The 17,629-nt window shown below is 43.9% G+C and overlaps 1 protein-coding gene across 1 annotated transcript; it reads right to left on the bottom strand.

Moving 5' to 3' along the window:
• Window positions 1-9,490: 9,490 nt before the first annotated feature.
• Window positions 9,491-15,660, bottom strand: tbca (tubulin cofactor a). Its single transcript, XM_012830010.3, has 4 exons — window positions 15,480-15,660; window positions 12,570-12,675; window positions 11,508-11,594; window positions 9,491-9,955 (listed from the first exon to the last, which is right to left on the bottom strand). Exons 1-4 carry the CDS (start codon window positions 15,530-15,532, stop codon window positions 9,875-9,877), a joined length of 327 nt encoding a protein of 108 aa, XP_012685464.1. The 5' UTR covers window positions 15,533-15,660; the 3' UTR covers window positions 9,491-9,874.
• Window positions 15,661-17,629: the final 1,969 nt, after the last annotated feature.

The following is a 17,629-nucleotide window of genomic DNA, read 5'->3' on the forward strand; positions in this document are numbered from 1 at the left end:
TGCTGCATAACCCAACTGCGCTTGAGCATTAGGTCACAAACTGATGGCCGGATATTCTCCTTCAGGATTTTCTAGTAGAGAGCAGAATGTATAATTCCATCAATTATGGCAAGTCGCCCAGGTCCTGAAGCAGCAAAGCAGCCCCAGACCATCACACTACCACCACCGTGTTTTACTATTGGTATGATGTTCTTATTGTGGAATGCTGTGTTAGCTTTACGCCAGATGGAACGGGACCCATGTCTTTCAAAAAGTTCTACTTTTGACTCATCAGTCCACAGAATCTTATCCCAAAAGTCTTGGGGGGTGATCAAGATGTTTTTTTTTGGCAAATGTGAGATGAGCCTTTGTGTTCTTTTTGGTCATCAGTGGTTTTTACCTTGCAATTCTCCTATGGATGCCATTTCTGCCCAGTCTCTTTCTAATTTGGAATCGTGAACACTGACCTTAACTGAGGCGAGTCAGGTCTGCAGTTCTTTAGATGCTAGTCTGGGCTCTTTTGTGACCTCCTGGATGAGTTGTCAATGTGCGTCTTGGATGGATATTTTGGCTGGTCGGCCTTTCCTGGGAAGGTTCACTACTGTTCCAAATTGTCTCCATTTGTAGATAATGTCCCAGAGCCTTAGAAATGGCTTTGGAACCCTTTCCAGTCTGATAGATGTCAATGTCTTAGTTTCTCATCTGTTCTAGAATTTCTTTACATCACGGCATCATGTACTGCTTTTTGAGACCTTTAAGCCTACTTCAGACAGGTGTGAGAAGGTGAAATCCCTCCCCCTTCTCACTGTGGCCCAAAGGGGGAAAAGGACTGAACTCCCCTATCTGGATGGTTGGGTCTGGGTTACCCCACCTCTGTGGAGGGGTCCAATTGACTAAAATTGGACCAATTTAGCCCTTGGGCGGCCTTCTTTAAGGTGCACCTCATTTTTGAATGAGGGGAAGACAGAGGGAGCATGCTGGGAGAAAGTACATAGACCAAACCTGTGAGAGTTGGACCTTGTCTGTTGTCTTGGCTTTAATTTAGTTCAGTTTGTGTATATCTGTTTTGGGGTGATCCCTGGTGTTAATAAATAGCCGTGTGTTTTCCCATATGTAACCCCATTCCAACCAGCTACATCCCAAATCGTGGAGTGGCCAACTTGAGCCATCTTCACAACAGGTTATATTTAAGTGATGTTTAGATTCAACGGCGCTGGCAGTAATCATGCCTGTGTGTGTCTAGTGAAATTGAACCAAATTATCAATTCAATTTGGTGAATTGGTTGATTTAGTAACTAAGGGGGCAATTCTTTTTTCACATAGGTCAAGGTGGGGTTTGATAGCTTTTTTCCTTCAATAAATGACATCATCATTCAAACTGATTTCATAAGGCTCCAAGAATGAATCGAAAAGAATGCAAAGAATGGCCTTCTCAGCTGCACTTGCGTAACACAACAGGGTGTTCAATGCACTGTTTTAACAGTTAAGACTGCATCAAAAGAATGAAGTTGCAATGTAGCATATGATATCCTGCTAACGCCAGTGTCTTTAGGCTTTAAAAACATTCAGACGGCCTGCGTTGCATGCAGGCTTGGGGAGTAACGGAATACATTGAACGGCGTTATGTAATTAGGATACAAAAAAAGGGTAACTATTCCGGTACAGTTACAAAAAAAAAAGACGTAATTAGATTACAGATACTGTAACGACCTGTATGCGTTAATGTGTTCATGTTCATGTTCATTGTGTTGTCTGTGTGCCTGTGTCCTGGCGGAGACACCTGGTTAGGAGAACCAACCTGTAACTTGTTGTTGAGCCTCTTTGTGCTCGCGGTTCTGTGAGAAGCAGCCACAGTAAATAACGTGTTCAGCCGGTGTTATAACGGCCAATAAAGTCATTAAAGTACTCAAACTCGTAGTGATTGAGATCGCTACAATTGGTGTCAGAAGTGAACTATAAATAAAGTGAGTGAGACAAGTTCGTGGACGTTTATTTTCATTGGTAGTTAATTATCAGTTTAGCTAGCGGCTACGTTTATTGCAGGGGACATTGCTTCGCGTAACGTCACAGAGAACTTTTCTGGCGTAAAGGTTAAGGAGGAGGGCCCTGCCCGATGGTCTGAGGAGTCTCGGAGGATGAAGCAGGCAAGATCTCGGATACGGGATTCGGCTGCGAGGATGGCTTAAGAGGCTGGCATGGATGCAGGTGCGATGTCAAAGTCCCCCGCGGAGCACCCGAGCAGAGGGGGAGGGGCGGACTGTGACTGTAACAACGTCAATCATGGCGGCGCCTATAGCACATGGTCCTCAGTGAAAACACCCAAGTGTAAGGTCTGTGTTCTGTCCGTGTTTGATTTCTGCGTTTGTCTCCCTTGTGTTGTCACATGTTTGTTCCCTTGTCTTGTCCTCGTGCTTCCTTGTTCCCGCCATGTGCTTTCCTATGTTTGTTTGTCTATGCCATGTGCCCTCTTGTTGTTGTCCGTGTCTCCACCCCTCACCTGTTCCCAATCTCCCGGTTTGTTTGTATTATTGGTTTCACCTGTGTCCTGTTAATTCCCCTTGTTTAGTCCACCTGTGTCTTTGTCTGCCCCGCCTTGATTGTTCTCACCTGTCCCTCGTTATCTGTTGCCTGTGTGTATATATAGTCCTTGTTTTCTTGTTTCTCGTTGCGTCTTCGTAAATTGTTGTTATGTGGTTTGTTCCTTGTTTTTTCCGCTGTTCTTCCGCTGTTCTTCGTGTTCCTAGCGATTAGCGCTTCCTCCTTGTTAAAGTGTTTACTCGTGCTTCTGACCTCTGCCTGTCCTACAACTATTCTCCTGCCTATTCCCTGTTTGGTTTTGTTTGCTATTCTTGGACTGCCTACCTGTGTACCGAACCCGGCTAGTAAAACGTTTAACCCTTTTATTCAACTCCTGTGCTGAGTTGTGCGTTTGAGTCCTGCACAACACCCACCAGTCGTAACACCAAGTACGGGGGTAAGTCAGATTGGGAGGCCTTCCATGCACAGTTTGAGTTGCTGGCTCATGCAGGGGAGTGGACGGAGAGGGAGAAAGCCCTGCAGCTTGCAATGTGCCTCACGGATGATGCATTAAAATGCCTTTTGTTCATTAGCCCAGAGGACAGGCATGATTAGGGGGCTTTGGTGGCTGCATTACAGAGGCGCTTTGGACAGTGTGTGCAGCCTGGCCTGCTCAAAAATGAACTCAGCAACAGGTACAGACTCCCAGGGGAGCACCTGCGGGCATTGGCAAATGACATTGAGAGCCTCACTCGGCGGGCATATGCACCAATGCCACCTGATGTACAGAGCGAGCTGGCAAGAGACCAGTTCATCAGAGCTCTGTCCCCCACTGAGCTACGTGTTCACGTACAGCTGGGGCACCCTCGATCTCTTCAGGCTGCATTGGAGTTGGCAGTGGAGAGGCGTTTGTGTGGGGTGTGCCAGCTGGAGGTAGCCACAGTGGGAGCCGGCACAGCCGGCATGGGCATCCGAGCTGACGGAACTGATACGGGCTATGTCTGTCCAGTCAACCCGTACCCCGCACACATCCCCCAGGGTGTGTTGGGGGTGTGGACAGCCTGGTCACCGCCTCAGACAGTGCCCAAAAGCACCCAAGGGTCCGGGAAACGACGGGGAGGCTGTGCAGCCCCCAGTGTGCAGCCCCCAGCCCCATCCTCTTTCTCTTCATCGTCCCGACAGCACAGACGGGGGAGTCAGGGCCCACTCCCCCCAGAAGCAGACAACAACATTCCCACGGAGCCTGTGATAGTGGTGGGGCGGACTTGTGTTGGGGACTTTTGTCACGTCCCAGTGACCGTAGAGGGGGTTCCCTGTTTTTCCATCGTCGACACGGGGTCTACAGTGTAAGACCTGATGTGGTGCCAGTCTGGGCTCAGGTAGAGCCTACCACTGTGCAGCTGCCCACAGTCACGGGCGGGCTGGCACCCATGAAAGGCAGGGGCACATTGACACTGACTGTGGGGGGCAAGGCTGTCCGCCACCCAGTGTGAGTGGCAAGCGTGCAGGACCCGTGCATACTGGGACTAGATTTCTTGAAGGCCACGGGCTGTCAGCTGGACCTGGGCGGAGGCACGCTGAGGTTGCAGGACGGGCCTGTCATCGCGTTGTCGTCCGTGACCCCACCAATCGCTGCCCCCACAACTTTGCCGGCACGAGAAGTTGGCACGGCAGAGCCTCGGGACACACCCACATTTCCCCAAAACCCCTCAGGACATCAGGGTGCCTGTCCCCTCAACCGGCCACCACTCGACGCCCACGGCATTGCTGTTCAGTCACCTCCCTCTCAGCTGGAGACAGAGGTGACAGCACCCAACTCCTCTCCACCCCTGCTGGCAGTGCCAGCACCCAACAGCATGGGCTGCTCGTCTCCGGCCCTGCTGCCCCAGACGGAAGAGGGGGGCGACGCGGTCTGCCATCAGGAAACCCTGAATGGAGAACTATGACGACCTGGACTCACAACAGCAGGAGCTGTTGCGGCGGCTGTTAGTTGAGTTTAAAGACAGCTTTGCACTGAGGGAGGATGACGTTGGCCGAACGCAGCTGGTGGAGCACGAGATTGACACCGGAGACGCTCGCCAGATAAAGTGCCGTCCCCGCCGGCTTCCGCTGGCACGGCAAGAGGCGTGTGACAAAGCTGTTGGGAACATGCTGCAGGCAGGCATCATCAGACAGCCCCTGGGCAGCTGCAGTGGTCATGGTCCCCAAAAGAATGGTGAGAGGCGCCTCTGCTCCGACTACAGGCCACTGAATGGGGTAACTAGGAAAGGCTCATATCCACTACCCCGCGTGGATGAGTCTCTGGACTTAATCTCAGGCTCTGGCTGGTTTTCCTCACTGGACCTCCGCTCGGCTATTACCAGATGCCTCTCGCCCCATCTGCCCGGCTCTGGCAGTTCAAGGTCCTCAGTTTTGGCTTGTGCAACGCCCCTGCTTCCTTCGCCAGACTGATGGATCAAGTGTTGTCTTGCATCCCACGTCAGGAGTGCCTGGTTTATCTGGACGACATTTTGGAAAATGGACCCTCTTTTAATGCCGCTCTGTTGTCATTACGGCGCGTGCTGGAGAGGGAGCAGGGCTGAAACTCCACCTGGATAAGTGCCATTTCATGCAGCGTCAGGTGACTTTTCTGGGACACAGAGTGGGGCGGGAGGAGATTAGCACTGTGCAAGACAAAGTGCAGGCAGTGGCAGACTGGCCCGTCCCGTCCACTCAAAAGGACTTGAAAAGTTTCTTGGGCCTCGCCTCGTACTACCGGAGGTTTGTACGGGGTTTTACGTGCATCGCTGCCCCTCTGTTCCAGTTGCATAAAGACAGAGAGTTTGTCTGGACACCCTGTGCATCAGTGGGTGGAGTCACAACAGAGGGAGGGAAGAGGTGGCGAGACTCTCACGGGCCACCAAGGGGCTGTGGTCAAAGTTCGACTCGCTGCGTCTGATCGACGGGGTGCTGCAGAGGGCGTGGAAAGAGCCTGCTACAGGGGAGGAGCGTTGGCAGCTGGTGGTCCCCAAGGGCCTGAGGACAGCTGTACTGCAGGGCATGCACGGAGCCTCTGGGTCAGGCCACTTTGGTGTGACCAAGACGCTCCGCCGCCTCTGTCAAGGCTTCTATTGGGGCCACTTTCTGCGGGACGTAGAAGACTTCTGCAGACGGTGTGACTTATGCACTGCGCGGAAAGGCCCAACAGGTCGGTGCTGCCCAGCTGCAGCATCATCTAGTGGGGGCCCCCATGGAGAGAGTGGCTGTAGATGTGATGGGCCCTCTTCCCAACACAAACAAGGGTAATGTCTACGGAAATGCTGCATTTGGGCCCAAAAAAGATATCCTGACATTCCAATCAATACAGTGGCACATAAAAAGAGCTTTACATATTTAGCTTTACATGTTCAGTTTGTTGTCTAACACATAGCTATGACAATATAGTACATTTTGATATTTGTAGCATACTAAGTTCATTTCCTCAGTAATAAGTAGGACGCCCACACCAGATGTTATTTATATAGCACTACTACTGCACAAATGCAGAAAGTATGTCATCTGAAAAGAGTTTGTGGATAGCACCACCCCTTCATGAAATGCCTGTGACCGTTGAGTTGCAGTTTCTGACTCTAGCAGTACATGTCTTTTCATGTTTTTCAGCAATTATATCCATCACAGACAAAAAAATTGAGAAAACCACCAATATACAGTGGATAAGGCTATTGCTGTCTCTTTTCTGTTATCTTCATTTGCACATTTGGCATTGAGGTAATCCAAAAGTAACAGAAAGTATTCAAGTTACATTACTTTAATATTGTGATACTCGGATTAGGTTACTGAATACAATTTTTAACAGGTAATCAGTAATTGTTTCGGAATACATTTGTAAAGTAATCCTCCCAACCCTGGTTGCATGACGGATGACAGTGCGGTTGTGTTGATAACGGAGACGTTTATAGTTTGATTGATAGGTTCAACAACCAATCATGCCGCTAGCAAGCTGTTTACCTTGTGGGTAGTTACCTTGCTAACGTGCTTACATTAGATAGCTGGCTCAGACAACTCGCAAATCACCTAAGAGGTATTCTTCAGTTACAATAACAGGGTTTTTACATTGTACAGTGTCCATTTCTAACTTTTAAAAAATGTAAGCCAAAAAAATTGTTTTATTTGCATAAATTCGATTTGATTTGCTGACGCATGTGTTGCCTCTCAAAAAGTTTAAGCAACGCAATGGAACCATAGACATAGTATACTACTTATTTGCATAGTATACTATGTCTATGAATGGAACCACTTTTCAGGTCGGCATTGGATGACGTCACCCCATTCAAAGTGAATTGGGATGCGTCTCCGTTGAAGAATCCAACAGACAGTGAGACCGGGCCGTTTCTGTTTCAAACTAAAGGAAAATGGTGCATTTAGCTGCCAGAATTAAGAATAATTTCCACAGTGGAGGATGCCCCCGCACGTACCCCCCTACAGCCCTGTGTTCTTGCACCCCTCCACTTTGAAACTCGATCCAGCACCATTGAATAACACCAAGATGCTTGGCAGATAGATGAAAGTTAAAATGCCCCTTGTGTTGACCTAAGAATGTGTGTCTATCATCTTTATACTCGTAGACAAAAGGAGTGCTACTTTCGCCCCAGCTCTCCCCCACACCCCTTCAGACCAACACCCATATTTCAATCACAGATCATAGCTTCAGGGGTAGTGAGCACATGCAGAAGAGGCTATGGCTACGCATAACAATGGACTGTTTGACTGGATTTAGTTCAGCAGCTAAGTAGAATGACTATATAATCTATAAATATCATTTTGTTTTCAGTGTTCAAAGTTCCTGAATTGCAGTGTCCTGAAGGGTTAAGACTCCCCCTAACTGAGACACACTTCAGTGTACAGTATATTCATAATGTCAAAATGTTTGATCATACAGTAAGTCTTTTTTGTCTAACTGTGAGTATTGTAAAAGTAGTAAACACAATGACTTGTAATTCTGAGATGATAGGCTACATTTGTTTCCACACGCCATAAAGTAAGAACAATACTTGTGATCCCCTGGTCATTTATGAAGTACATCTATTTGAAGGCAAGCAATGCCACTTTTATATTCATATTCAAGCACGTTGGCTTGCGGTGGAATGTAAACACTGACCAGAATGGATGAAACGAACTCACGGGGGGAGTAGAAGGGTTTACAGTTGATAAAAAAAAGATTCCAGATCAGGAGAACAGTACTCTTGAATCACTGTCACATCCTTGCACCAGCCACTGTTAGAGTAGAAACAGATTCATCCACTTTTCGTCTTGCCGGAAAGTTCTGTGTGGTGGTCCGCTCTGAAGAGTTGGAAGCCTCTGCTAGTGTATCATATCAGTTGAAAATGTAAGGCAATGAGGGTCCATTTATTCATGAATGTATCTGTTTCCAGCTGTAGTACTGTAGTCATATGTTCCATGTGATAAACGTCTTGAATTCTTTCTCTCCATTGTGTTACTGTGGGAGGGTGTGGCTTTATTTGCTATCAAAAGGAGGATTCTCAACACTGAATATTCTCTTCAAGATCATCTGGTAAAACCCCTAACATAAAGTAGGATGGTTCTAATGGTAGTTCTATAGATAGGGATTTTTTTTTATTTCCTTTTGTATGTTTTGCCAGTATTCTGATTTGTCTGTTTTGGACAGTCCCGAAGTATGTATGTGTGGTCTCCTACCAAGCCACACACCCTCCAGCATTGTTCTGAGGCCCCCTTGACGTAGCAAGAATAGTCAGGAGGGGTCAAGAGGGGTCAGGAGGGGTCTTGGAGTACCTCATTCGAACCTGCCATCCACACTTGGTTTTGACTGTCCCCTCAATTGGTGATATAAAGAAAAGTTCAATATTAGATTGTGAGGTACAAAGGTTTTCCCATTCTCAATGTTTATATAGATAGTGTCTTATTTGTAAGTATCTGAAAAAGTCTTTGTTTGGTAAGTCTTATTTATTTCGTAGCTGTTGAAATGATTTAAAAATGAAACAACTGATCTAAAATCATTAAACCCTTCACTTCCCATCTTTTAAAAGTCTGGAGGAAATCTATGTTATCAGCTATCCTTATAACTCTGGAAAGTTAAATTTTATATCACCCCTGACCATGGTTTTAAGGTGTTTTTTACAAAGATATTGTTAATCTTCTTTTTGCCCCAAATATCTTGGCTCAGGAATGGGATTTAGTCCAGTGGCATATCTGGCAAGTCACTCTGCCCCATTCCAATCCAAACTGTATCACTGTTGAGACTGGCTAACGAGCTGCCCAGTAGACTCGTTTCAGATTAGCTCAATCCAGGCCTCCCCCATCTAAGAAAAAGCAACCTTGGTAATATATTCATTCTTTTTGTTTCTATGCATCCTATTCAAAGATAGTGGTAAAAGTTCCTATCTCGTAAGATCTGCTTTTATTAGGCCCTTCAATTTCCCATAGTTGACTTTGAATAGTTGTGATATGTCTGTGGTTATAACGATTCCCAGGTATCTGAACCGTTGAGACAAGCTAAAATGAAGCCTGCCTGCTAATTGTGTAGGTCATTGTCCGACCAACATCATTGCCTCTGATTTTGACTGATTAATCTGATAACCAGAGTTCTAAGTCATCCGTCACTGTAGGGGCAGAAATGATTGGGTCATTAATATATGCCAGTATGTCATCTGCATAAACTGATATATTGTTCTTTATTTCCCATATCCTTTATACCTCTGATATCCTTATTTTGTCTTATTGAAGCTATAAATAAAAAACGAAACTTACCTCACAGGTCCTCAGCTGCCACATTTGAAATCCCTAGAAATGAGCGGCCTTCAACAGTGAAAAGGTCCTGGAATAGCGGCCTTACAGGCAGAGTTTCAAAGAAAAAGCCATATCTGAGTGACCAGTAGCAGAGCAAGACTAACATGGGCAAAAGCAAAACATACTGGGTGGAAGATATCTTGTATAAGTAATTGGTAAGGACTCATTGAAATGAAGACTCGGGAAAGCATTTCATTTTGCCCATAGTATTTTATCATCTGAATACAGACTCCACTCACTCACTCACTCCATTCTCATTATTAGATTACTAACATGTGTTTGGTCATTCAGAAACAGAAACAAACTCTTAAACTTGAAGATGATTTACAGAAACATTTTAAGGAAGGAAATAAGAAAACCATAAATTGTACAAAAATGTTTTATTTAGTGCATTGGTGGGGGAGGTTTACACATGTAGAAACAAAATGCCAAATCATGTTGGATGAAAAAAAATATATATTAAAAAAGCGGAAACATAATTGAATATATGGTTCATGCTTTACAAATCAGGCCTGTCTACAGGAATCAAAATGAGCTTTTACAGGTGTGCATGTAGGTGGGTGTGGTTGACAAATCATTCATCCAGCTTCACAGAATCCAGTATGGTCTGTGCTTCTTTGTATTCCTCTGCTTCTGCAAGATCCTCTTCGCCTTCCTATGGAAAACAGGAAAGATATTCACAAAACAGCTCCAGGACAAATTGACACCAATGTTACTTTTTCAAACGGATGTAATTAGGAATAGGCTCAGCTTTTGATTGGTACTCATATGTCTCTGGATGAATTGGTCAATCGTAAATAGCAAAAAATTGTAAAACACAGTCTTAACTCAGTGGGGTGTTAATAGTCATTAACCCCCCCCCCCCCCATTGTTCAGGTCATTCAGCCTAAGGCCACGTTTCGGGAGCCACTGAACACTTTGACACTTGATGAGGAGTCGTCGGGATCGAAATAGCAACCTTCCGATTGCTAAACGACTCCTCCTAAGACATGAGAGAGGGTACACTTTAGTCTATAGCTACCAAGAAAAAAAGCGTATTTGCCATCAGGGACAGGAAGGTGTCTTCCACTGTTCCACTGATTCTGATCTTTTGCACTCATGGGAAAAGCAAGCTCCACCCCTGGCGAAATACTTCCTGTTTTTGGCATGCTTTTTTTTTACAAACTCTTCCAAATTCCATCTACAGAATGGATGGGCAAGTGCTTTAGACTTGGCACAGGGAATGTCAAGATAAATGTGTTCAGCTCAGATTCCAGAAGGTTCGGCGTGAACCAGTGGATGCACAAGCCCGACAGTGAAGCATGGAGGTTGGACAACCTGTACATGGACCTGTGTACCCAATGACCCACGTACCCCGTGTCTGCGAAAATAAAACAACCATGTGCTCTGTCTGAAAACAAATCACTGACAAATTTGGTGATTGGAGAGTTTGTCCGAGAAGTAGCAAAACCCACTTCGATCAAATCCAAAATGGCAGAAAATCCAACACAGAGTAAATTGACGTCAGGGTGCGTTGAACTTGATGTGACCCAAAGAATCCAGTGATGTCTCATTTTGGAATTTGACTCATACGGTATAAAAGTTGTGTCAATGTACCTCCAACTTTGACCCATTGGTGGTGCTAGAGTACTTAAGTCGCACACAGAAAAGTTGCTGAAGTGAATCAGTGTGCCAAATTTAATTTTTTTTATTTAATTTTACAAGGGCTGCCATACTCTGGCCAAAAGAAGTAGATGATGATGGCGCATAAAAGGAAAAGGTAGAAACACAATGGGTGCCAACCAACACACAGACACAGACACACACACACACAGAGCCGTCTTGCTCACTCTTTAATCTATGATGGCAACCATGCAAACTATCGAACACCATCCTTGTCCGTGATTCTGCCACGCGCCTTGGAGTTCTTTGTCTCCGCCTTGTCCAATATTTTCATATAATGGAACACCTCGACATCCATTATCCCTTATATAAAGTATAAAATGGCTGTAAGAGTATGTGTGTGTGTGTGTGTGTGTGTGTGAGAGAGTATGTGTGTGTGTGTGTGTGTGTGTGTGTGTGAGAGAGTATGTATGTGTGCGAGTATGTGTGTGCGAGTGTGTGTGTGTGTGTGAGAGAGTATGTGTGTGTGTGTGTGTGTGAGAGAGAGTATGTGTGTGTGTGTGTGTGGTGTGTGTGTGTGTGTGTGTGTGTGTGTGTGTACTCACAAGTAACTGCAGAAGATCGGCGTGTGCTATAGTCAGGCGTCGGTGGCAGTCGGGAACCATCATGCGACATTCCTGTAGCACCTCAATCTGTGTGTTAGAGCAGAAGGCAAACACACAGGAAGGTGTCATCGCAGAGAATGACATCATCAATCACTTGGTAGCATCCACATGTAACAAGTCAAAGACATTTTTTTTTTCTAGTGAACATGCGAGCGACCGAGGCGGCCACCCCATGTCTAGGGAGGTGCACCATTGGATAAGGTGGTGGTGAGGGAGGAAGTGGTTGCTATGCTGGTTGTTAGGATAGTAATGGTGGTTGCTCGGTTGGCGTTATGGTGTTGGTTTCTGGGATGTTGCTAGGGTAACTGATGTGGTTGCTAGGGTAGTCATGATGGTTGCAAGTTTAGCATTATGGTAGTGTTTGCTAGGGTGTTGCTGGGGTAACTAATGTGGTTGCTAGGATGTTGCTAGGGTAGTCATGGCGGTTGCTATAATCATTGAAGTTGTTGCTAAAATTGTTGCTGGGGTAGTCATGATGGTTGCAAGGTTAGCATTATGGTAGTGTTTGCTAGGGTGTTGCTGGGGTAGTCATGGTACAAGTTCAGACCCAAAAAGATAAACTGAGAGAGAGAAACTGCAGGATATTTTTAACCTGAGCCCTATTTTTAGATCTTTTTGGGTCTGAACTTGTATCATGAGACTTTATATTCATGTGTATGGGATGAGCATGGCAAATAGAATGAAGATATATATATATAGAGAGAGAGAGAGAGAGATATTCTAATATACATCTCTCTCTCTATATATATATATATATATATAGAGAGAGAGAGAGAGAGAGAGAGAGAGAGAGATGTATATTAAAGATGTATATTCATCTATACATATATATATATATACACACTGTATATCTTTATTCTAATATACATATCTCTCTCTCTCATATATATATATATATATATATATATATATCTTCATTCTATTTGCCATGCTCATCCCATACACATGAATATAAAGTCTCATGAATATTCATGTTATATTTACAAGCAGAAAATCTCCAACCTGTTTCTTAATCACATATTCATCTCCGGCTTCTGCTTTCATACGCTCAATCTTCTCCTCCTGCTGTTTGGCCTCCTTGATGTAGTGGACCTTCTCTTTGGCAAGTCTGTCAACAAAATCAGTAAATCCATTAACTTGGTGCTACCCTGACAGTTGTATTTCATTCAGGCCGTCCAGCTTTTAAATTTCACTTAAAAATATTATATATATATATATTTCCTCATAGTATTTCAAATATTTATGATTCATTTGCTACCATACTGTATGTTGGCACAAAACACATTTTCATCATCAAATTTGTCATTTTAAAAATACACCACTTCAACACAGCATATTCACAAAACCTTGTTTTTGGCAGAAAAGGGGAATGCACACAAACACATTTTTAATATTTGAATTGTAAGAATGCAAACACCATATGATTTAGTCAAAACGCAGGACCACACATTTGGCATTTATACTATACAATTTCAGAGTGGCGATTAAAGGGATTTGGGATCTCACAGAAACTCACGTGATTTTAGAGCTAAATAAATATGGAAGTAGACCATTGTCGTTTGCTAGATGCACTTGCGTGTGCTATGTTTTGCACCAAAGCACCATTTCAACACTTAGGATAGCATACATTTAGCATACATTTTTTGTTTCCAACTCATCTGGCCTGTACCATCAACTGCGAAAAAACATGGTGACATTACAATATGCCCCCTTCATGTGGCGGAACGGAACCGTCACCTTTTTTGTTTCTTCATTCCATCTTTAGCTGAAAGTTTTTGGCTCACTGCTCAAGACCAAGCAGGAAGAGCAACGAGTAGTGGAGCAGGTGAGGCAGGAAGAGCTTCATACGCAAAAATGGTTCTCTTATAACTAACTTCTATTGAGGTATGAAGTCCTATAGTATGTTTGTCATTAGATTTGATATTCGGCATCAAACCAATACGAATACACTCAAACATACAGAGAAAGCTCTCCCAATCCTAGCCACACCCACTGGTCCCCCTTTTGATAGCAAAATACATACAGTAAATCGGGCCGACTTTTTATAGTACTGTAGTGTCTGTAAGCTACATTTGGGTTAAGGTCCCAAATAAGGTGTATCTTACTAATACATTGACAATTTGAAATTGTCAACAGGTAGGTGCCTACATTCAATTCAACTCAATTGTATTGATTTAAGGAACCTGTGTCCCCTGAATCATTCCAGATGATGTTATCTAGCGCAAAATTAACGGTTGCCTGGTTCGCGAGGCAAACAAGTGGAGGCAACCATTTCATTACCCCAGGTTGCTCTGTGTGGCAACCGCATTTTCACAGTACTTTTATGAGGCACCTACTACAGATACGGAATCTGTCGGTGCACTACCATGACGTTAAATACAATTGGATAGGAACAGGAATCAAACCCAGGTCTACAGCTCTAAAGTTAGGAATGATCACCACTTGGCCACCGATGCTGCAGTCACAATGGGGCACATTCTATCAATGACCTATGGACATGGATCCGTAGCAACAGCGGCAATCTTATCACCAGGTATGCTAGAGATTTTTTATATAAGACAGCATTTAACATAACATAATGAACATGATTTATGATGTCCAAGAGGAAGAGGCTAGAAAGAATGCACGCATCAGTCACGCATCGCTCTTCCCAGTAACAGCCACTAGTACACACCCATGCATGCATCAGACCTAGTCTCATCGCTCAATGCACCAGCCACAGTCTCAAAGCCGCCAGACTAAACCCCAGTCCTTCTTGCAGTTCAGTGATGAAGACAATATTATGTAGTTCAAATATTTACTAACTTGTCCATCCTTTCATATATTTCAACTATGTAGCATACTACTAAGGCATGATTGAGGCAGGTGTGTGTAAACAGCGAACATGTCTGTAACCATGGGTACCACTTGAATCCCCCAAATGCTGCTTGAGGCAAGCAACACAATGTAGTTCATCTTTTCTCTTTAACATATTGGTAGCAACAGATTTATTCTCACTTGACAAGACAACAGTTAGTTACGAAAGACCGACTGACAACTACATTTTAACTTACCCAAAGGTTTTGCCTAGGTTTGCTCCTGGCGATATTCCGCGAAAAACCATTAATTTCTCCATAGGGATTTTTTCTATGAAAGCAGGAAGTGTTAACCTGCTAACTCTAAAAACTACACACTTCCGGTCGACTTCCACACTCTACTGTAGTTAATATACACCGTAAACCTAAGAATAGCGGTGGCAAAAAAAGTATCGTTTTACGCCAGTGTCGTGCCGCATTCCCCACCCCTGCCGGAAAATGCCCATTTCTCCTGACGTCGCGAGGATATTGCAGTTTTTGATGAAAAAAATAAAGTCCACAAGTTAGCATATCTTGAAAACACTATCGCTTCAACTATATTTTGTAGTATTAAGACTTATATTGGTTTGCAGTCCTCCTTAACCTGATAAAGTAACGTTGGTTAACGCAGTAAAGTAGTAGCTTACCTCGGACTTCTGTTGTCGTTTAATGCATTCCTTTTGATACAACCTGTAAAAAGTTGTCAAGCTATTTTACAAGTTAGCCTGACTCTAGCCCAGTGCACAACAACGAAATCATTGTTCATCATGGGCAACATTGCATCATTATTTTTTTGCACAGCACAACCGGTTACGATTTGGTGGGGGTGCAGAGTGCAGCACGAGACCTGTCCCATTTCACTTCATGTTGGACGCCACGGCTAGACGCCCATCTAATGTTGGCTGACACATTTCGTCTGTTGTTGTGGGAACCAGCTAACTTGTGTAGAATTTACAATTGGCTTAACGTGAAAAAGACGCTCACATTGCGGTTTTGTTAAGACCTACCACGTACACCTAGCTTGACATGAAAACACCTACCCTAGTGTAGCTAGCGAGACATCAAAACATATCCTTACCGCTTCACGACTCCCGTCTTTATTTTCATTTGTCGTATTCTTGGGTCTGCCATATTTTCACTTAATGCTCCTGGCAATAAATATCTATCGAGATAGATGGGTAGATAGATCCGTTAATGCGTGGAGAGAACAATTTCAAGATGCGACACACTCCCATACAATAACGTTTGTCATTGCGCATGTGCACAGCTTAACTTGGCTGGGAGAGATGGCGCGTTCGAGAAAAACATTCGACAACGTTCGAAAAAAGCGTTCGAGATATTTCCCAGTTCCAACAACTTGCCTACAGACTACAGCTGAAAAGTGTGTGTTTTTTCTGACTAAATAATGCAATTGCAAAACAAATTCCATTCCGTAATTCTTCATTATATTGCTCTTTGTCTGTCGCAACTGTTAGACGTTTTCAAGCAGGTTCATCAAATTACACAAGTTAGACACAAACAGACACTTTAGTCTTTGGTAGAGGAGGTAATAATAATAATTAATTTTATTTGTAACGCACTCTTCATTCAGAAGAATCTCAGAGTGCCAACATATTAGGTAGATGAGGTAAGGTAGTTGTTTTTGGTCCCAACAAAAACGAGAGAATTAAAGTCAGTGCCTATCTAAAAACTCTATCACTACGGACTACAAATCAGGCCAGAAACTTGGGTGTTATATTAGATGCTGAATTACACTTTGAAAACCAGATTAATTTACTAACCAAGTCAGCATATTACCACCTAAAAAATATAGCAAGGATTAGAGGCCTTCTATCTAAACCAGACCTGTAAAAGCTTATCCATGCTTTTATCTCTAATAGACTAGATAACTGCAACAGGCAGTTCCGGCCTTCCTAAGAAAACCCTCCAAAAACTACAGCGTATTGAAAAATGGTTTGGGCCCCAAATACCTCCTAGATCTTCTTACTCTCTATCAACCATCACCCTTAGGTCTTCTGGAAAGGGACTGCTTAGTGTTTATAGACCTAAAACAATACGTGGTAAAGCATCATTCAAATATTTTGCTTCTTATTCCTGTAACAAACTCCCAGAAACACTTAGATGTTTCCCAAATGTTGATACTTTTAAATCAAGGCTCAGCCCTTTCCTGTTTTGTCAGGCTTATGAACACTGATTTGCTTGCTACAGCAGTACTTGTCTAAACTGTGAGTTGTAGCACCTATATTCCATATGAGTATGTTCTTCCAGTACACTTACTTTTTAATCTTTTATTTTTATGTTTATCAACTTATTTTTACTTGTTTCACTTAACTCTTATTTTTTATCATTTTTATTTTATTTATTTATCTTAATTCTTTATTGTCTTTCCTGTTATTGTGTATGTAAAGCACATTGACTTGCACATGTGCATGAAATGCGCTATATAAATAAATAAAGTTGCCTTGCCCTGACATTCCCTGTTGCTGCAGCTCATGTACGAGTTTCGTTTAGGGTAAACTGTGGCTATTAGGGAGACTTACCCGTCATTGGAATCATCACCATTGCGTACACTGGTCAACTCCCAGTATCCATAGGTGACGTATCATGGGGTCCTTCTATAATTTTATGCTATAATAAAACCATTTTCTCAGGTTTGGAAGAGAAGCTTTTGAAAACCACCACAGCCAAGGAGACAGTCCTAGTTAGAGGAGATAGCATTAGAGGAAAGATAAGGAGAGGTAGAGGTTAACCTCTGCACATAGGGCAACAACTGCTGAAACCATTGTGGTTCACCTTTCCCATTTCTCACAGTGGAATACAACTGATGGAGAGCCCTGGTTTGGGTCCATCGATTTAAAATAAATTATATAAGTGCTTCTTAGGGACTGGGATGATGGTGGAGTGTTTGAAACAGGAGGGGATTTCCACAGCTCCAGAGATCTGTTGAAGATCCGTATGAAGATGGGAGCCAGCTGATCAGCGCAGGCTTTCAGACAGGAGGGTGACACACCGGCTGGGCCTGATGCTCTCCTTATCTTCTGTCTCTGAAAGAGCTGACACGCATGCTCTTCACAGACCGTCAGTGCCGGTGGGGAGTCAGGGGGAAGGGTGGAGGTGATAACAGGGGGTGCAGTTGACTGTGTGAAGTTTGAGTTGGAGTGGATGAGGGGTGTGAATGTGGGGTGATCAAACCTGCAGTAAAACACATTCAGATCGTCAGCCAGTTGA

Source organism: Clupea harengus, chromosome 12, assembly GCF_900700415.2.
Source record: "Clupea harengus chromosome 12, Ch_v2.0.2, whole genome shotgun sequence".
In the NCBI taxonomy this organism is placed as follows: domain Eukaryota; kingdom Metazoa; phylum Chordata; class Actinopteri; order Clupeiformes; family Clupeidae; genus Clupea; species Clupea harengus.

What these genes read in the sequence shown, in the direction of transcription:
- tbca (XM_012830010.3), bottom strand. Translation starts at nt 15,532, where the DNA reads ATGGCAGACCCAAGAATACGACAAATGAAAATAAAGACGGGAGTCGTG. An exon ending in AAGACGGGAGTCGTGAAGCG is followed by an intron (nt 12,676 to 15,479) that starts GTAAGGATATGT and finishes TTTTGTTGACAG; the next exon opens with ACTTGCCAAAGAGAAGGTCC. An exon ending in CCGATCTTCTGCAGTTACTT is followed by an intron (nt 9,956 to 11,507) that starts GTGAGTACACAC and finishes TGTTTTCCATAG; the next exon opens with GAAGGCGAAGAGGATCTTGC.